The sequence below is a fragment of the Sciurus carolinensis genome, chromosome 4, assembly GCF_902686445.1.
Source record: "Sciurus carolinensis chromosome 4, mSciCar1.2, whole genome shotgun sequence".
Lineage (NCBI taxonomy): Eukaryota > Metazoa > Chordata > Mammalia > Rodentia > Sciuridae > Sciurus > Sciurus carolinensis.
In genome coordinates this window covers 48,212,404-48,233,897 of record NC_062216.1, presented here as the reverse complement: position 1 = coordinate 48,233,897, position 21,494 = coordinate 48,212,404, and the positions used below count along the sequence as shown (strand labels likewise).

The 21,494-nt window shown below is 45.0% G+C and overlaps 1 protein-coding gene across 3 annotated transcripts in view; it reads left to right on the top strand.

The window, feature by feature from the left end:
• The first annotated feature begins 995 nt into the window (after positions 1 to 995).
• Positions 996 to 21,494, top strand: part of Mfhas1 (multifunctional ROCO family signaling regulator 1) — a 94,435-nt gene continuing 73,936 nt past the window's right edge. For all 3 annotated transcript variants that reach the window (XR_007108255.1, XM_047548820.1, XM_047548822.1), the window contains exon 1: positions 996 to 4,008. Coding sequence is in view for 2 of the 3 variants with exons in the window: in XM_047548820.1 (XP_047404776.1) it covers positions 1,005 to 4,008 (3,004 nt within the window). In the remaining variant the exon portion in view is untranslated. The remainder of the gene's footprint in view (positions 4,009 to 21,494) is intronic.

Genomic DNA, 21,494 nt, shown 5'->3' with positions numbered 1-21,494 from the left:
AGGACTCAAATTCTACCAGTTCCAGTTCCATTAGGGTGTGGGTGTAGGGTAGGTGGAGGTAGAAGGGGAAGCAGGTGAAGAACGAGACGGGAAACCAGCGGATCCCACAGGGAAAAGAAAGAAATCCTTAGAGACTTGGGGCCAACAAAGAGGCAGACGCAGGCGAACCCAATCGCTAGAACCCGGAGCCCCAGATCAGCAGCGAGGACGAGTCCCTGCGCGCCTCCTGGCCCAGTGCTGGCCCGCTCCGGGCTCGGAGCCCCCAGCCCAGCACCCGGTGCTAGTCCGCCGCTCCCGCCCCCGGGGCGGTGCCGGGAACACGCGGCGCCTCCGCCGGTCACGTGGGGGCCGCTCCGCCGGGCGGCGCTGCCGCTTCCCGATCGCGCCCTCCCAGCGCCGGGGACGCGGAGCTCGCGCTCCCGCCCGAGCCCCAGGGAAGCGGAGACAAGGAGGCGCCGCCGCCCCCTCCTCGCGGCTGCGCCCGGGCCCTGCGGCTGCGTCCCGGCCCTGCGCCCGCAGCATGCCCACCGCGGAGCGGAGCGCCGCCCTCCTCCCGGAGCTCGTGGAGGCGACGACGCTGCCGGCCGCGGGGCCGCGGCTGCGAGGGTAGCGGGGCCGGAGTTGGGCACCCAGGAGCCGCAAGGCGGGCGGAGCGGGAGGAGGAGCAGGCATCCTCCGCGGCGCGGCGGGCGGCGGCCCTGCTGCCCGGCGCGCCCATGGCCCGGGAGAACGGAGAATGCGAGCTGCACTCCGCGCCGGCTGCCGCCTCCCCCCGCGCCGCGTGCTCGGCGCCCCCCAGAGCTGCTCCCGTCGCCGCCGCCCCTCAGCTGCGGGCGCCGGGCCGCTCGCTGCGCTAGGACCCACATCCGCTGGCCGCCGAGGGGTGGAGGCTAGCGAGGAGTGGGAGCAAGAGGGCCCGGGAGACCGGCGCCGGCCCGGGTGCAGCACGGCATGCAGCTGTGGGCTCCCGCGCCCGCTTGAGGGTGTCAGTCCCGGGCCCCGCCATGGCTGGGAAGGACAGTGGCAACCTGAAGACGGTGAGGCTGTGGCGGGACGCCGCCCTTCGCGCCAGGAAGCTGCGGAGCAACCTGCGCCAGCTAACGCTTAGCGCGACTGGGGGCTGCCCCGGAGCCGGAGCCGGAGCTGATCCGCTGGAGTCCCCGGACGCTCCCCAGCTAGTGCTGCCCGCCAACATCGGGGACATTGAAGTGCTGAACCTGGGGAACAACGGCCTGGAGGAGGTGCCTGAAGGGCTGGGGTCGGCCCTTGGCAGCCTACGCGTCCTGGTCCTGCGCAGGAACCGCTTTGCCCGGCTGCCCCCTGCGGTGGCAGAGCTCGGCCACCATCTCACCGAACTGGACGTGAGCCACAATCGGCTGACAGCCCTGGGCGCCGAGGTGGTGAGTGCCCTAAGGGAGCTGCGCAAGCTAAACCTCAGCCATAACCAGCTACCTGCCCTGCCCTCCCAGCTGGGCGTCCTTGCCCACCTGGAGGAGCTGGATGTTAGTTTCAACCGGCTGGCGCACCTGCCCGACTCCCTTTCCTGCCTCTACCGCCTGCGCACCCTCGATGTGGACCACAACCAGCTCACTGCCTTTCCCCGGCAGCTGCTGCAACTGGCGGCCCTGGAGGAACTGGACGTGTCCAGCAACCGGCTGAGAGGCCTACCTGAGGATATCAGTGCCCTGCGTGCCCTCAAGATCCTCTGGCTGAGTGGGGCCGAGCTTGGCACTCTGCCCAACGGCTTCTGCGAGCTTTCCAGTTTGGAGAGCCTCATGCTTGACAACAACGGGCTGCAGGCTCTGCCCACCCAGTTCAGCCAGCTCCAAAGACTCAAAATGCTCAATCTGTCTTCCAACCTCTTTGAGGAGTTCCCTGCCGCTCTGCTGCCCCTGGCTGGTCTGGAGGAGCTTTACCTTAGTCGCAACCAGCTCACCTCAGTGCCATCCCTTATCTCGGGGCTGGGACGGCTTCTCACTCTGTGGCTGGATAATAACCGCATCCGATACCTGCCCGACTCCATTGTGGAACTGACAGGCCTGGAGGAGTTGGTGCTGCAAGGGAACCAGATCGCAGTGCTGCCTGACAACTTTGGCCAGCTCTCCCGTGTGGGACTGTGGAAGATCAAGGACAACCCACTGATACAGCCCCCTTACGAGGTCTGCATGAAGGGGATCCCCTACATAGCGGCCTACCAGAAGGAGCTAGCTCATTCCCAGCCAGCGGTGCAGCCCCGCCTCAAGCTGCTCCTGATGGGGCATAAGGCTGCAGGAAAGACCTTGCTCCGGCACTGCCTCACTGAGGAGAGAGTGGAGGGAAGCCATGGAGGAGGGGACAAAGAGAAGAGCTACCCACCTTCCCCTCCCACCAGTAGCAAGGGCATTGAGGTGACCAGCTGGACAGCTGATGCTTCCAGGGGTCTTCGGTTCATCGTGTATGATTTAGCTGGTGATGAAAGCTATGAGGTGATCCAGCCCTTCTTCCTTTCCCCAGGAGCCCTGTATGTGCTGGTAGTCAACTTGGCCACCTATGAACCACGCCGCTTTCCCAGTACTGTGGGCTCCTTCTTGCATCGGGTTGGGGCACGGGTTCCTCATGCTGTGGTGTGCATTGTGGGCACACATGCAGACCTATGTGAGGAGCGGGAGCTGGAGGAGAAGTGTCTGGATATTCACCGCCAGATTGCCCTGCAGGAGAAGCACGATGCTGAGGGCCTGAGCCGTCTAGCCCAGGTGGTAGATGAGGCCTTGACCCGGGACTTTGAGCTTCGTTCTGCCAGCCCCCACGCAGCCTACTATGGTGTTTCTGACAAGAACCTTCGGCGACGCAAGGCCCATTTTCAATACCTGCTCAACCACCGGCTGCAGATCCTCTCTCCAGTATTGCCCGTTAGCTGCAGGGATCCCCGTCAATTGCAGCGCCTTCGGGACAAACTGCTTTCTGTAGCTGAGCACCGAGAAATCTTCCCCAACTTACATAGAGTCCTGCCTCGATCCTGGCAGGTGCTGGAGGAACTGCATTTCCAACCACCACAGGCACAACGACTTTGGCTCAGCTGGTGGGACTCTGCGCGCCTGGGCCTGCAGGCAGGGCTGACCGAGGACCGACTGCAGAGTGCCCTTTCCTACTTGCACGAGAGCGGCAAGTTGCTCTACTTTGAGGATAGCCCGGCCCTCAAGGAGCACGTCTTCCACAACCTCACCCGCCTCATTGACATCCTCAATGTCTTTTTCCAGAGGGATGCTTCCTTGCTGCTGCATAAACTGCTACTGGGGACCAGTGGAGAGAGCGAGGGTGAGGGGGAAAGCTCCCCAGTGATGTCGCTGCCCACCCAGAGCCAGGACCTGCTCCGGGCCACCCAGCTCCATCACTATGTGGAGGGCTTTCTGCTGCATGGGCTCCTGCCAGCCCATGTCATTCGATTGCTGCTTAAGCCTCATATCCAGGCTCAGCAGGACTTGCAGCTGCTGCTGGAGCTGCTGGAGAAGATGGGACTCTGTTACTGCCTCAATAAACCTAAGGGCAAGCCTTTGAATGGGTCCACGGCTTGGTACAAGTTCCCATGCTATGTGCAGAATGAGGTGCCCCATGCAGAGGCATGGATTAATGGGACCAACCTAGCAGGGCAGTCTTTTGTGGCTGAGCAGCTGCAGATCGAATATAGTTTTCCCTTTACCTTTCCACCTGGGTTGTTTGCACGCTACAGTGTCCAGATCAACAGTCATGTAGTGCACAGATCGGATGGTAAATTTCAGATCTTTGCATATAGAGGAAAGGTTCCTGTGGTGGTGAGTTACAGACCTGCCAAGGGGGTCCTGCAGCCAGATACCCTGTCCATTGCCAGCCATGCATCTTTACCAAATATATGGACCGCATGGCAAGCCATCACCCCCTTGGTAGAGGAACTGAATGTCCTACTTCAGGAATGGCCTGGACTGCACTACACGGTGCACATCCTCTGTTCTAAGTGCCTTAAGAGAGGGTCGCCCAATCCACACGCTTTCCCAGGTAAGTGGAGAGAAGGTCACAGTTCTGTGGTGCGTTGCAAGTTGCATTTTGGAGATATTTGTTACTAACTTGCCAGAATGTTTATTTAACCTCACAGATTCCTTAGGAAAGCTGTGCATGGTAAATATAGGGAGTTTGGGGGACAAGCAAAGGGCACTGAGTACCTGAGCAACATGGAATACAGTCACAAGTGTCATCTTCTCCTAATTTCTCCAGACTTCCGAAATCAAAATATTTCCCATCTCCTTTCCCCTCTACTTAATTTAGCCACATTTTGTGGAAGGAAATTTCAGGTGGTTGAACAGAAACTGGGACTAGTGACATTAGTCACTTGCCAAGCCTTGGCTGTCATGCAAATTAGACAGAGGGAGGAGTCTGAATTGGGTCTATGGTCCTATTCTTTTGTTTAAATCCAGAATGCAGTCTTCCAGTCACAGTGATGGCTCACTTTTCTTAAGAAATTTCAAAGAAGAATGTTCTGTAATTGGGGCGAATGGTGGATGAGTAAAGACAAACATTTCAGACTGTCATGCATGACTAAATCCTGAGATTGCTGTTTCACCCCACACACTCTGGGGCATGAAAAAAAATTACTGAAATCTCCGAGGGGAGTTTCCTTGGGTATTTCCTGGCAGTTTTGAGCTTTATAGACATACCGTTTGTTTCTTGGTAAATGTTAAGAAGGGAGTCCTCTGGCAGTGGTGTATCAGAAATGGAAGGGACAAAAAGCTGACAGGAATCCTCTGGGGAGGTTTTCCAACAGACTTTTTTTTTTAATTTCTTTTTGAAACTGTTATAGTCAAGTGGGAGAATTCCATGACTAGTTGTCTGGGATTTATTTTCTTTGTCAGATTTTCTTTTCTTTTTTTTTTCGGAGCAATTTCAGGTTTAAAGCAAAACAGAACAGAAGGAATGGAGATGTTTCATGTATCCCTGCCCTCCAGTATGCAGAGCCTCCCCATGGTCAGCACCCTGCACCAGGGTGGTGCATGTGTGCCAATCCATGAACCTGCCCTGGCACATCATTATCACCCAAAGTTCATAGTTAACCTTAGAGTTCACTCTTTGTGTTGTACATTCTGTGGGTTTGGACAAATGAATAATGACAAATATCTACCATTGTTGTATCATACAGAAGAGTTTCACTATCTTAAAAATCCTGTGTGGGGCTGGGAATATAGCTCAGTTGGTGGAGTGCTTGCCTGTCAAGTACAAGGCCCTGGGTTTAATCCCCAGCACCACAAAAAAAAAATCCTGTGTGCTCCCCTAGTTTATCTCCCTCTCTTCCCCACCCCACCCCCAGTCTTGCCAACCATTGATCATTTTATTATCCCCATAATTTTGCCTTTTCCTTCTCTGGGATTTTATTGAGTTTTATTAATTAATCTCAAACAAGTCTTTAACTGGGAACGTGTCTGTTTCCTCATTTTCTGAAGTTTTTGAACAACTGATTTTTCTGGAGCAGGGTTGGTGAACAGCATTACAAGAGTCCTAAGCATAAACCATACGGAAATTGTGTCATTGCCAATGTCTTACCTTGATCCCCTGTCCCCAGGGCACTTTGAGGGTGATAAAATGGAAGACTATAGTCCACCCTGACCTTTGTCCTGGTCGGAGTGCCAACAAGAATGCAGTTCTTAATAGTATCTGGAGGGAATCGGATACCAATATTTCCGAAGGTAACATCTTTCCGTTGCCCTAGATCTAGGCTGAGTTTAATTCTTCAGTTTGAAAAAAGCCACCATATTGGGTTACTAGTCAACTGAGCCTTTCATTCTGTATGACAATCTGGCATCTTGTCACAGTTCATGACTTGGTGGACTCTTCAGTTTGTTTTGTATTTACCATTGTAGTTTATTCGTGGAAGTGAAATACTTCCTGTGTGTTGCTAACTTGTATAAGTGAGAGATACATAGTCACAAAGTAGCTTATTGAAGGCGCTACTTAAAACCAGTTAGTAATCCAGAGATGAAACATTAATAAAACTAAATTACTAACAACAAAGGGAAAGACATGGGTTATTGAACAGGTAAAGGATCCATAAAGAGGAATTTCAAGGTCTTTGAGAAGTAAACAGTGAGGCTGGGCTTTTTTTTTTTTTTCCCCAAACCTTAGCTCCTTATTTTTTTAACAATCATAAATTCTACAAATAAGTTGTACTGAGATGCAGAACAAGTCTGTCCTCTTATTGTTTTGTCCTGTTTTCCTTTCAGATGAGGTACACCTGGTTGATAAGCCAGAATACAAGGAAGTGATTAATTTTTCAACTTGCAAAACAACAACAAAAATGGTTGAAAAACTGTAAAATCCTGAGTATTGCTTAGGACTAAGTCATTGGTCATTTTTCTGTAATGCAGAATTTTTATTTCGTATTTACAATCAGAAATGTCATCTTTTTGATTTGTTTAGAGTTGTATTTTTTTTTTTTTCCCAGAAGTATCAAAGGGCTCAGAATAGTGGGACAGGTGATTGAAGTACCTTTTTCATTATATTATGAAGACAAGGAAAAACCTCATCTTCCTTTTTTGTTTTTCTGTGATAGCCATGATTTGTTAGCGATTATCAAAATTCTGAAAGATTTAGTAGGAGCTAAAATAATAAAAGCTAGAAGGTGATGTAAGAACAATTATAATGTTGGTTGTTCAGTTAGGTTATACATTAAAAATGCATTCATTAATTAATTAAAACAATTCAAGAGAAATCCTTGAATCTATCAGTAGCCTTTTGTTTTTTTAAGAAAACATTTTGCTTTTTAGGGACATAAAATTGGTTATTTAGTTTTACACTTATTTACAATTATCAAATCCTGTAAACTAAAAATATTATATACAGTGGTGAAAAAGATTGGATTTTTAGTTTTTTTTTTAACTTTGCGACATTACAGTAAGAATAAATAGCAGCTTACTGTCTCCCTTGATATTATCCAGAAGAAATGCAAAGTTGCATTAGTATCTTTTAAAATGTTTTTCTGTAAAAAGCCAGTTTGACCCTGTCCTCTTGAATTTTCTGACCTGAACTGCATTTATGTAGTTGGCTGAAGTCAGTATAATGCTAGATTTCTCTTTTCATGTTTTGGTTTTGGAAATGTAAATGTTTTGGAAAATCTCAGCCTGCAACCATTGGTTAAAAGCTCTTGTAAAAAAAAAAAAAAAAAGATCTAATCAAGCTGTCAAAGAGATTACTTATGTGTCTTATTTAAGACAGTTGGACTGAGCCACAGGAGATTCTTTGGGAGACTCAAAGGAGGTCTCCGATGATGCTTCAGTGTCACTTGAAAACCTATACCTGCTCTCTCAGGTACCCACTACCTCCCTTAGTGAGGCTTCCTTCCCTTATGCTCTTTGCCTGCTGGTCATTTGGTTCTGTGTTCTTGCCCAAGAGCACACTTCTCTGTGTGTGCTTTTATTCTTTTCTACCAGTATGACATTTAAACCAAAAAAGTTGAGTACTGCTGTTGATATATTGGGTAAGACTTGGTGGCTGGAACATTGGCCTCCAGCAAGATTCTATTGCTTGGATATTCCATTTAACAACTGAGTGAATGCTGGGTGTTCTTCAGTTGGAAGAGTGTGTCTTAGTGAGTCCAACTTGGCATCGAATGTGCATTTTCACCCAATATCCTACCCTCTAAATGATTAAAGATCATTTTTAAGGATAATGAGAAAGCAAATCCAAATCAATAAACCCAATTAGTTGCATGGTTTTCTTTAACTTCCATGTCTTTCATTCACTCAGTAACACAGAGCAAAGCTTTCTATACTTCTGCCCTTCTTCAGTTCCTTACACCTGGTGTGTACCTGTCTGATGAAGCTGGGTGTATTTTGCCTTATTCCATTGGTGTATGTGTATGTCATAACATCTCTTTGATGGGATGGTTCACTTACCTCTTCTAAGCAGGGAAGTGCATACACACCTAGCTGAGGCTTTGTTGTCTCTGGGAGAGTCTCTCAGATGTACGCTGAATGATTGTTTGGTCTTTTGTGAGAAATCTTTTCTTTGTCACTCTCAGACTCTGTCAGATTCCCAGGTAGTAATGTAATGAGAATCTTGCCCCATTGGGCTTCCCCCACCTCCAGGCGTTCTTCTAGCCTTCCCTCTGTGCCTGTACTACTGGTCTTGCCCTTGAATGGGTCCTTCATTTTGACCACTGAAGCAAAGCAAAATTCTTGCCTTATTATATCTAAGTTTTAGAATTACTGGAATTTGAGCATGACCTAGTTGTTTGGATTGAATTAGTCATTGTTTTTAATTTTACAAAGGTTATTCAATATCTTTTTAGTTTAGCTTTATTAATATTGATGCCCCTTGGCTTTTATTTTTTTGAACAGGCCGCTTTGAACTCCCAGGGACTTTGTTTCATATAAAAATAAAAACCTTAATCATGCAGTGGAAGAAAAACTGCGTGGAATTAAAGTCAAAGAGTGGAAAGGTCTTGGGAGTGTTCAAATTGTTTAACTCTTAGTCTACTTCTTTAAATTCCAGAATAGGATCGCACAAGTGATTTAGAATTTTCCAGAGAAAGTGTTTTTTATTTGTTAACAGGCATTTTATGCTGGTCTGCTGCCTGTTCTTTTTACTCCGCACTAGTCCTCACCTATGTTGGTTTTTACTCATTACTTCATCTTAACACCTAGAACGTTTACGGGGTGCTGTGGGGATTGGGTAAGGGAATGGCTCAGATTAGACTTTCTTTTTTTTTTTTTTTTTTTTTTTTTGGTACTGGGGATCGAACTCAGGGCCTTGCGCTTGCGAGACAAGTGCTCTACCAGCTGAGCTATCTCCCCAGCCCCAGGAATGGCTCAGGAAAACAGTCTTACCCATGCCTGAGAAGAAAAGTGGAGCTTCACCCATCACATAGGAAGGGGTGAATAGAGAAAGGTTGGATCAGACATGCCTAGTGATTTTCTCCATCAGCTCCTTAACTTGTTTCTATTAGAGCTTGTTTTGATTAAGGACCTGACCATCTACCCATAGGGTACTTTTTGCTTTGTGTTTTGAAAACTGGAGGGCAAGTGCTGGCCTAGGCTTTGTCCTCTCTTGTCTCCTGCAGCATTGGTGTGCCTGTCCCCGGGGAGTGGAGAGCTGCTTCAAGTTCCCAGTCTGTGGAAAGTACATCAGATGGGATCTGCTTAGAGCAGGCCCAGCCTAGTTCCAGATCTCCCTGGATCAGCTTTTCCGATTACAAAACCAGTTGTTGGGTGAATTGTCGGGTTCCCCTCCTCAGGGACTGGCAACCTTCACTTCAGTGGGGAGGGGCTAGGTAACCCCACTTCAGCCCGCTTGCTCTGCTCCAGCTCTAGCACTTGTGAAGCTGGGCCTCTCACCCGTACCACCCCGCCACCCAGGGATGATGGACATCTCACATGGCCACAGAATACACGTGACCATGTGTTGCATTGGAACCACAAAGACCCTCTCACATTAAGAGATGCTTTATTACCTACAAGGTGTACGGTCCTCGAGTTCCAATGTCTTATGCCATGGGACAACAGCAGTCTTTGCCTGACGCAGTGCTAAGCAGGTGGAAGGGGCTCAATGCAACTTGGTTATTTTGAAAACTCAAATTCTAGTGATTCTTAACTTGATTAGTGATGAGGACTTTGGGTGTTTATGGTGTTCTTTATCTTAAAGCGTGTAGTTAAGGGAGTCACATATGATTTTCCCACATGATTTTTCTGGTACAATTATTCCTGTCCTCTGTAACCATCTCCTAATTCTGACACATGTGGGAGAGTGGCAGGCAAGGGTCAGCTTAACAGGGTGCCGAGTGAATTGAGTGTAGGAGTTGCCTCTGAAAGCCTTTTGCCACCTGACCTCATGTTCGTTTTCCTTGAGGCAGTGAATACCCCGTCTTCCCAAAGCCTACTGTTCTGTAACTTTTTTTCTGATAAAGCCCCAACCCTACCTTAACATTGGCTTCTGGAAGAGGAAAAGGATAGATGAAGAGGAGTATGAAGATGTGACAGGGGAGGTGGAATGGGTCTGGGAAGAAAGATTTTCTGGTGGTTCGTACCAGCAGCTTTGCCTTCTTCCAGGCGATGTTGCCTTCCAGAAACTCTGTCCTGGCTAAGCCTGCTGGTTTGAGTTCATGGAAGAATGTGGAAGAGTTGCTGACTGTCATGCAGATACAATTCTGTGTGTACTATATACTACGGAGGCAGTGTGGATAACAATTCCCAGATACTACTGCCAGCAGGACTGACTTATTTGTGGAGATGGAAAAGGAAAAATTTTGAGTTATTTTTATTTTTGGCACTAAATGCTTGTAAACATTTTCTCATTTTTCCTTCCTCAACATAATCTCTTAGCTGAAAACACTGGGGCTTGATTTCTTAAAGAGTGAATTAGTGAAAAGCCATCAGCCACGTTTTGTTTTCTTTAGCTGTAAATTTATGGGAGACAGAGAATATGAAGTGTGCGAGCTGTAGAGGAGAGAGAATGTGGGCAGAGGTGGGACGGAGGCACGGGGTGGCTGGCGACCGATTTGCAGGGGCATTGTAAGCCTGGAGGCTGTTTCACTGGCCTCTGCAAGGGACTTCCTGCTCATGGCCTGCAGCCTGGGCACCCGGGCTGTTCCAGCTATTTCCTTCACTTCTGCGAATCTGCGCACAGTGTGCTTGGGAGAAGGGCAAGGAGGAGAGGAAACAGGAGTGATGTCAAGACTGTTCTTTGGAGGCTCCTGCTTGTGTGGGCCATTCTGCTTTTTGGGTGGGATGGCTGAATGAGTCAAGTGCCTGCTGCTGATGCTGCTATTGCTCCTCCTCTTCCCCTTCCTCCTCTCTTCCTCCTCTTCTTTCTCCCTTCCTCTTTTCTGAGGTGAAATTGACCCAATGTGAAATTAACCATTGAAAAGTGAACAATCGCTTGGTATTTCCCTCCCTCACAGACTTGTGCACTCACCACCTCTAAGTCAAGTGCTTGTCCAGGCAAGGAGCACTTGGGCTGTGGGTGGCTTCCTTTCTGGGGCGAACCTCCTGGGAATTCTTGCCAGGCTCTTGGTGGCAACTTTCCTTCTAGGGCGTGTCTTGAGTAGGGATTTTTGTACTGGCCTTGAGATGCTGCATTGATTAGGCATCTTTTCCCCTGGTTGTAGTGAGAACCCTCTTATTCAGTGTTGATAAGAGGACCAGAAACGGGACATCCAGGCCCTCTGGTCTGTTTGTGGAGAATATGACTTAATGGGGGAAAGACACACATGGGACGTTGGGAAGGACACATGGAAGAGAAGCACACGTGAGTGCTGTGGAGTCGCTGTCTTCTGCATGGAGCGTTTTTCCTTATTCATCTCGAAGAGCCCCAGGCATGCTTGGCAAGACTGTGTGGATCTGAGGGAAAGGGGATCGAGTGGCAGTGGCACAGAATTAGGACATTTGCCAGATGAGACAGAAGAGTGGACCATATGTTTATTAGCTTGATTCTGTCATAGTCACTGTTGAAAACCAGCTACAGGCAGAAGTTTGCACTGAACTGAGAATTTTAGGAGAAGAAAATAAGTGACCTTGGGCCATAGGGAACTGGGGTGGGTGGGATCTTGGCTAATGTAATTGTCCATTGGTTTTTTTTTTTTTTTTCTTTTTTGGTACCCGGGATAGAACCCAGAGGCGCTTAACCACTGAGCCACATCCCTAGCTTTTTTATATTTTATTGAGAGACAGGGTCTTGCTGAGTTGCTTAGAGCCTGGCTAAGTGGTTGAGGCTGTTTTTGAACTCCCTGGATCCTTCTGCCTTCATCTCCCCAGCTGCTGGGATTATAGGCATGTGCCACCAAGTCCATTGAGTAATTGTCGATTCTTGAGTATATGGAATCTGAGCATGTACAGAGAAAATCATTTGTGTATTTGAGAAATTATTGGAGAGAGAAAAAAAAATTCTGACTTTTGAGTTTTCCAGAAAAAAAAAAAAAATGATCGTACTGAGAAAAACTGGCTGCAGCTTTGAATTTACTTGGCATGGATGAGGAATAGGTGGCAAGCAATGCCCCACTCATTCTTTTCAGTTGCTTTCCAGTCTGGATCTTTTGTTTGCACACCAGGCAGACCTTGAGAGGATGCTGGAAAAAGAAAGCGCATTAAATGTGAGGTTTTCTAAAGAGTTCCAAAATTTATCCTTTTTGAAGGAAAGAAATGGTTCTTCATTAGAAATCTTTACCTTCCTCAGTCATTTATGGATTTGCTCCCATTTTGGAAGGGATTGAAGTCATCAGTCATTTCCAGACACCAAAGACTTCGAATGATCACTGACTCCAAAGACAGAGTGAATTAAATTGGATGCTGTTGTAATAAAAATATATGACTGCTCTTTAGCTGTCTTTGTTGAGGGATGCTTTGTTGTAGTGCTTTCCTATTATTAGTCTATAAATGTTGAAAGAATTAAAGAGTTAATTTTCTTAGATCCTCGCTACCCCTAGGATGAAGCATGTGCTATTAGCACTGTTATTAGCCCTTGGTTATAGTAGTGGTGAATTCTGGGGTAGTAACATAAACTTTCATCTCTCCCTCCTTCCTTCCCCTCTGTCTCTCCTTCTTTTCGCCTTCCCTTCTTTCCTTAGTTCTGTTCTCTTCCTTTCTTTTGAAAAAGAGTTTTTTTTTTTTTTGTTTTTTTTTTTACGGTAATCGGGGAAATATAAAATCAGAAAATATTTTGCTTAGGTGCTATTGTTTTTCAACTTTACTGCTGCCATTAAGTTCTTATTTTTTAGGCCCTAAAGGTCATTTGTTGTATGTACCCTCACATCTGCCTTTCTGAGGGCACAGGTGTGGAGATGTTGAGACTGGGTGACTGTTGAGTCTGTACTGTGTTCCAGAGATGGTGTGAAGTGCCCCATGTGGACCGTCTCCTGTGGGAACCCTGTGAAGTAGTATCACGACCGACTTCATTATCAGATGGAGAAGCTGAGGTTTAGAAATGCAGTGAACTCCCCTGAGTGAGAGGGCTCTGGGGTTTCAGCCCAGCCTGCTGCTCCTACCTGCTGCCCTGTCCTGCCTCTCAGTTGTGTCGGGCACACTTCCCAACATGCACAAGCTCTCCTGTCCTTCTTTCCCTCTTCTTTCTGTGTTACTATGAGGTGGGCCTACAGAGACCTGCCACAAGAGACCTGCAGGGGTCCTGGTCAGGAAGGGTAAGAGGTGGAGAGGGCTCTGTGATGATTCCAGGTAGACACATAAAGAAGTAGTGGGCAAGGGCATTTCCAATTAGAATGGCATTTAAACACACAAGAGGGGCCCAGGCCTGGGTGGGTTCGTGTGCATGTGTGCGTATACAGAAGCATTCAACAATTGTAATAAGGCAGATGTAATGTATAATATTTCAATTACGTTCCTGAACTGGTTAACATTTGTCAGTGACCCCTGCTGACCCATAAAGTAGAATTTTGGAAACCTTGTCCTAGCATGTTTCTTTTCTGTCAGGCAAGACTCTGTTGAGCCCATGGAAAAGATTTATGGCTGGGACAACCGAAGGGTGGTTTCAGATGATTTGCTCAGATTCATGATTAAATTATTGTTGAGCTAATAAAACACCTGCTCTGTAGATCCATGTCTTGGCACGACACTGGCCACTTTCTCCACATCCGAGTCCAGGGAGAAAAGGAGCATTGGTTATTCTAACAGCCAGAGAGCTGCATGCCTGTGTAATCCCTCGGAATGTAGCCAAGAACATTGATTTTCCTTGCTCTGCATCTTACCCTAACAGACCCCACGATAAAGGCAAATTTGGATCTAATACAGTTAGCATTTTATTGTGGGCCATTTGCATTTCATTCTCTTTATACTTTCTTTTATGACACTATAGACTAACTGAAAATATATTTTTTATTTACTTTTTTGCTGTCAGAACACCAGCTTTTACACATTTCATTTGTTTGGACGTGAATCACCATACTAAGACGCTGGTTTCTTGCACCTTACATCCTATGATGGAATTTGAATTTGTCTTCCTTTGCATCTCAGTTTATCAGAATATACTCAATTACGTTTTAGTTGACATGCTAGGAAGTACAGGATAGTTTTAAAATTTACTTTTTAATCTATGTTTACTTTCATTTTTCACCCCATTACTGGGGATTTAATCCAGGAGGACTCTTATCAGCAAGCTACACTCCTGGTCCTTTTCATATTTTGAGACAGGGGTCAGTTGCTTAGCCTAAACCTCGAACTTGTGATCCTCCTCAACCTCCCAAATCACTGGAATTATAGGCATATGACACCCATGTCCAGCTATGTTTACTTTCTATTTTGACATGAAACAAAGGATTTTGTGTTGCACTTTAAAATGGAAGCATTATGGTATGGTAGTTAGATGCAAGGGCTCTGAGGATAGACTGCAGGTTTCCAATCCCTGTTCTACCACCTGTCAGCTGAGCGTTTTGGGAGTCATCATGGGTTCTGTCTTATAGAGTAGTCCTGAGAATAGAGTTAATGCAGGTAAATGGCTTACAATGATGCCTGACACATGAAAGTGGTCAATAGATGTTGACTCTTGCCGTGACTGCCAAAATTCCAGAAGGTATGAAAGGCTAAACAGTATTTTTGGAAATCTGATAAGGTTGTGGATAAAACTCTTCCTTTTTCATAACAGGGGGAGAACACAGTGTGATCCTTGTTCATAAACACCTTATGTCTTTTTTAAAAGTGCTCTTTTCCCTCTGTATACTTATGCAAATTTGGAGAGTAGACTTAAAAGATTGTTCTTAGCTGATATACAGCATAATCACACTACACATTTTGTGGATTCCTTTCAGGTATTTCAACCCCCTCCAACTATAAGTGTAGGTTTTTTTAAGATTTTTTTTTAGTTGTAGATAGACATAATACCTTTATTTTTATTTATTTATTTTTATGTGACGCTACAGATCAAATCCAGTGCCTCATACATGCCAGGCAAGTGCTCCACCACTGAGCCACAAACCCAGCCCAAGCTTAGGCTGTAAAATACATGGTTATTTTGTTGTATAAATCATATAAATATTGATTTTTTTAAGCAGAATCTATTGTGAATATAGTTTGATGGGATTAGCATCTACACCATAATTATAAGTGCTTGTAGAGTATATCAAGGTGATTTTACCTTTGTTAATTTAACCTCATGTTACCATGGTGTAACCATTTGAACTCTTAAGTTGTTTCCTTTCCTTTTTTTTATTATTATTATTTTTTTGGTAATTCTGTGATGACTGCATTTCCTTATAAAAGCTCTTTTTGCTTTGGACAGTAATCTCCAAAGTAGAATCATTGCATGAAAGGCAAAGAATGTCATTAAGTCCCAATTCATGTCTATGTTGCTTTCCTTGAGGGTGACCCAGCCAGGGTGGCGCAGTTCATTCTTCTGTCTGCTTTGGATGTGAGATGTCTTTCCCTGTGCTTCCTCTGCATTGGATGTCATCTTAAAAATGCACTAACATTTGGTGGAAAATGGTATCTCAATCACCGGTGATTCAAAATTTTAATCAGTGAATGTAAGTTTTTATTGTGGGCATGTTGCCTAATTGTGTTGCTGCTTTTCTGAGTTCTCTGATATTGCTGTTTAGTTTTTCATTTTTTGTGTCTTACTTTGCTTTTAAATTTTTTGTCACAGTGTTTGACCAGTTTATATTAACTCTTCATATGTTAAAGATAATAACCTTATGGCTATCATATTTAAGGCATTTTTTTCTAGCTTGTTTGCCTTTTCGATTGATTAAAATCTTTAGATGTTTTGAGTTTTTTTTTTTTTTTGCGGTGCTGAGGTTTGAACCTAGGGCCTTGTGCTTGCAAGGCAAGCACTCTATCAACTGAGCTATATCCCCAGCCCTTGTTTTGAGGTTTTAAATATCATTCAAGGGGCTGGGGTTGTGACTTAGTAGTAGAGTGCTTGCCTAGCATGTGTGAGGCACTGGGTTCAATTCTTAGCACCACATATAAATAACTAAAATGAAAGGTTCATCGACAACTTTAAAAATAAATAAATATCTTTCAATACAATTGATAGTTCCCTGTATGATTTCTTCTAGAACTTAAAAAAAAAAAAAACAAAAAAAAAACCGCTGCATTGTTATTTTTCTAAATGCACAGAGGTAACAGAAGAAATTACTGAGTGATTCTTCACCTATATAATTTTAACTGACATTAAAAAAATAATGTCTGTATGTGGATAGTGAATTCAGTAGCCAAAGCCCCCTTCCTAAGCTGGGCTCATTTCTCCTCTGTAAAATGTTTCTTATGATTTATTTTAGGGAAAATAAGGCATGTATTTGCATGTGTTTTACTCAAAGAGATGATGCTGTTATGCTCATTGTCCTGCACCTTGCTTTTGGTCACTTCAGAGTAATGCTTTCATAGAAGTCATAAACCTATTACTTGTCTATCTATGCCTCACAATAGTCTACCCATGACTGAACTGGTTAGGCAGACCTGTACTGACAGACCTTTGTTCCTTTGGTTCCAAGTTGTTTTATAGATTTTAAGCTAAGTAAGCTTTCCACCCTCTAAAAGTTTAAGAAATACTCAATTTTATTTCTTTCAAGATTAGCAGTCCCCTCTTCGTGCTCAGAACACTCTTGAGATGCAATTAGAAAAAGACAAATCTCTGAATCAAATGGCGGGACATAAAAAGAGGCTTGGGAATTATGAAAGCTTAATTTTGTGATTTCAAACAAAGGTAATGTTTTTAATTGCCCTTTGTGATGCATATTGGAACACCATTGTTTTCCACATAATTATGCATTTCACAGTTTAATTCATCCACTATCACAGAATGCAAGATGCAATGTTTAGACCTAGCAATAATTACAAATCTTGCATGTTTACAAATAAATAGACCAGTAATCAAAATAAGACTGTGGCAGCAAGAATAATGCTGGGTCCGTGTAAGAAATCAATGAGGAAAAAAATGGTAATGAACCATATCTCGCCGGTTCAGAACACTGCTGCAACCTTCCTACCCAGCTGTTATCCAGAGGAAGATCTGCCTGTGCCAACATGGCCCTTTCCCTTTCTGTCCCACGCTCCACTCTGAAGTTCCGCACCTGGGTGGTATTTTCTAGACCTAGGCTTGGTGTGTTATGTGTAGGACCTGTGCTTTGGATGTTTTGTCCTCATAGCAAGTGGGGGTATAAAATTTAAGAGATTACCCACATTGTTTGCTTTTCTCTGTGGGTAATGAATAAAGAATGAGGCTAATCCAGCACACTAAAATGTGTTTGACCTGGAAAACACTAAACAATGAAATCCTGTTTAGTTCCTTTTGTGTTTAAAAGATAGTTACAGGCATATTTTCTTTTTTGAAGCTAACAAAGTCATTCATCAGGCTCTTAAGAGTTTTTTTTTTTTCCCCCCTAAACAGGGCTCATTGAACTCTGGTCTTTAAATTCCCTCCTCTCATCCTAAGTGACCAAATCAATACAGACAGTTGGAAGGGCAGGCCACATTTTCTCTGAACATGTTATTAAAAATATATATTCACTGGGATTCTCTTGACTCATGGCATAGCTGGGGTGCCTTTGATTTAGGAGTGTTGCTGCTTGTGAACTGCATGAGAAGGACTAAAAATAGAAATGTGAATTTTCCAGAAGAACATTATGATGCCAAAAACAGCTCACTGGTCCACTGAGAGCTGGGCTGTTTTGTGCCCAGGATAGGACAGTACCAAAAAAATGGGATGCAAAGCCTCTGTAGGATGCATCTGTCCCCATCACTGATACCACTCACCCTCAGATGGCGTGTGAGAGGCACAACCCTGTTTGTCCCCCTCTCGCTCTTCCAAGATGTTTGGATGCCTCTCTTGGGTGAAGCAGGTGTTCTTTTGAATTTACTTCTTTTATTAAGCCTCTGTTTCTATGTATGCCTTTTCTCCTCCCCAAGAAAAACACATGTGCATGTTCTCTGCTTCTCCCTGGCTACTACATTGTTTCCGAATTCTTTTCCCCCCCTTGATGTAGGGAAAGGAAAAATCCACTGGTTTTCTGTTTGGTCATTTCAGGAATTTGCCTTCGGGCTGTGTGGCCTTCACTGCAGTCACCCAGGGCTTAGCCTGCTGGACTCGCAGCCACTTCTTGGACACCATGGGTGCCTCTGAGTCTTGTCTGTGTAACATGGTGCAGCATTCAGAGCTTATCTGGATAGCAGGAGTGACTGTATCTTGTTGATCCCCAGGGCTGTTAAAATTTTCTTGCTTGGCCAGAAAAACAGGTGACTATTTTCAGCAATAGATAAACTGCCACATATCCGGTCCCCGGTGTTCCACATGAAGGAAGCCATGGGGTCAGAATGCTCATGCTGCCCCTCTCCACAGTCCATAAACCTTCTGATTTACGGTGCTGTTTGTGATTCAAGACACGTTCATTCATGGGGGATCTCCAGTGAGATCATAACCCACTGTAAACCAGGAGGAAGAATCAGGAATTAGAATGGTATCCATTGTTCTTTGTTAGGAAGGAATCTGATTCTTTGGTTGTAGACAAATACTTGCTTTTGAAGAATCTGGTGTTGTGTCAGTGGCTTTGTTCTTAACCCTGCAGAAACATGCTCTCTCGCCTTCTAAGGATTCAGAAGCATGTGTTACACTGGTCATTTCATAATGCTTAGAATCTGGGTATGTGTTACTCAAAGCATGAATAACTGCTTCCTCCTCCTCTTCCTACCACACCCCTTCGCTGATTTAGCTCATTTCTGTAAAGGGGCTGATCTTCATCCCAAGGAGTCTCTACGGTTTCATATGCAGGGTGACTTAGAACCGGTGTCTCTCTGGATACAGCCAGAGATGAGGTGAGATGAGGCTTCTTTTGCTTTCTCCTTAACCACCATCATCAGAGAAAGAGGTCTTACATTCTTTATCTTTGGATGAAGCCAGAGGCAGTGGATTAGGGAGTGAGGAGGCTGGGACTGGGACTTAGCCTCCTTCAGCCTCAGTTTCTTCATCTATAAATGAAGAGAAATAGTCCGAATAGCTCCAAAGCATTTGTCCTTGCTGTTACTGTCTCCTCTGATGTTGCGAGGATAAAGTGATTACTGGACATCTAGGCCCCAGAGTAGTTTTTACCGTAAGGTAAGTGCTTAGTAAATGTGAACTCTGATTATCAGGCTCCTTGTTCACAGATGAGGGATACTAAGGCACAGGAGGACCAGGGGCATACAGGATGTAACAAGTCCAGGCTGTCCCTCAAAACCTACTGTCTGCTACCACCCTAGACTGCTTCTCAGGAAAAGTAATAACTTCCACCTGTTAAAAGTGGGTGATAATTTGAATGAAATTGGAATGACATGTGCATGGTTCTTTTTAACTCTGGAGCCCTGAACTGTGAACATTGACTGGGGACCTGCCATGACTAGGCATAGTGCAGGTCATGGGGCATGGGAGGTGAACAAGGCCCTGAACCCAGAAAGCTGCAATCCAGGGAAGCAGAGCAAACACAGTGGCAGTGCTGTGTGATCAATTCCAAGGACAAAGACCTTCCAAAGGGCATCTGTCCCAACAAGGGCATCTGTCTAGAGCCAGGTGGGTGGGGTAGATGGATGGGAAGAGGTCTCAGAAATCAGGTGCTTGTAGGCTTTCTGTAAAACACCAGGGCCACTGAGTCAGGTGGGGAGGATAAAGGTTATACAAATTACTGGGAACATAACGATTCATTTATTAATGCACATCCTGTGTAAATATTTTTCAGCCTATGTATCTGATTAGCTATTTTTTTTTTCCCCTAAAGGAGAACTCTTGGTAACTCCAACATATAGCTAAAGTAAGGCCTGATGATTTTTTTTTTTTTCAGACAAGAGAAAAATATTGAAGCCAAATGGGGAACTGTTGGATTTACCTTTTGTGGGGCCTCTCAGGACAGTAGCAGAGAAGGTGGATGTGAAAGGAGTAAGAAAAGAGTCAGGAACCACTAGAAGTCATTTAAGGACCCCAGGCAGGTCTTTAGGGACCAAGGAAATGGGATCTGGAATGTTAATGAGGTGGAGACCTAGGTCCTCACCCTGAGATCTTGAGGCATGTCAAGGAAACTTTGCTGGCTCCAGTTTCCTCATCCATCAGACTGAAAGCAGGACTCTGATTTAAGTTTATGGCTCAGGATAAATTTTAACCACCATGGGAAGAAAACTGGGGCATTTATTTTAAAAACAAAAAGCAGAAGTAATTTGATAAGGTCAATCTCAACAGGACTGTTCTGTGTTGCCTGCTTTCTTAATTGGTTTATCAGGATTGTTTAGCCACCACCCTCCTGGATGGATGTACACTGAGTAAATTCCAGAAGATTTATAGTCTCATGTTTGTAAGCGGTGCCATTTGCAGAAGAATAAAGTTCCCCATTTCTTAAATTTGGAAGGGTCGAGTAGAAATAAGAGACTTTATAAATAGTATCTGGTAACCTTTCTCCACTTTAAAATATTGAAAGGATAAATGATGCTGATGGTGGCTTGCTTTGCATCATGAATTATGTATGCAACAAGCCTGGAGTTCTTTATGACTGTGCATCACGAATCTTCTTTTGTTCTAGGTTATTTTCAGTGGTGGTGCCTATAAAAGAAGAGGTCAGAGCAAGTGCATTAAAGAGATCTGTTTGGTGCAGGGCGATTGGGTTTGCTCTCCTGTTTGTTGCTTTTGTTTGTGCTTTTTTTTTTTTTTTTTTTTTTTTTTTTTTTTTCCTTTTCATTATCAAATTTGGGAAGTGGGGGAGTGGAGGCCCCTGTGGTGTTCACAGCTGCGGGTTGGGCTAATGGCAGAGCACAGAGCTGGCACATCTCTTCTTGGTTCATGCATCCCCAAAGCAGCCCTCTTCTTGGCCTCTGTTCCCTCCTCTCTGCCCCTTTTAAATTCTTCAAAGCAGTGGACCCCTGACAAAGATCTTTACTCTCTGTGCAAAAGCAGCTAGATCTTTACTTTCTGACCTAGCAATAAAAATAAATTGGAATAAATGATTAGGAACATATGCATGATCTTTTTCCCTAGCAATTTTCTCTGGACTCTTGATGAATTAGAGAGGATTAGCCTGGCACACTGGTGCATGCCTGTAATCCCAATGACTCCAGAAGCTGAGCACAAGGATCATAATTTTGAGACCAGCCTCAGCAACTTAGTGAGACTTTGTCTCAAAAAGAACTGGGTATGTGACTCAGTGGTAGAGCACCTCTGAGTTCAACCCAAAGTAATGCAGGAAAAAAAAAAAAACAGAGCAAAGAATTAGTTTGTGTGTTCTGCTGAGATATCAAAGGCACTGTTTAAATTTCACACACTAAATGACAATGACTATAGTGAAAGCCAATTGCAACATGGCTTGTTTTAGTCATTTACAGCTTCTTTCAATAATGGAAGCTGCTACCTGTTTCGAGGGAGGAGCTTCCCAACACAGGTGCCATGCCAGGTTCATCCGTGGTTAATTAGAAAAGGATCCTGCCTTGTTCTTTATTGTAGGTTGGTGAGCCGCCTCATCCTTCATAAGATGGTGCCAATCAAAAATGTGAGTAGTTGAGAGTGACTCTAAATTGAGGTGAGCCCAAGGCCAACTGGCCACCTTTGGA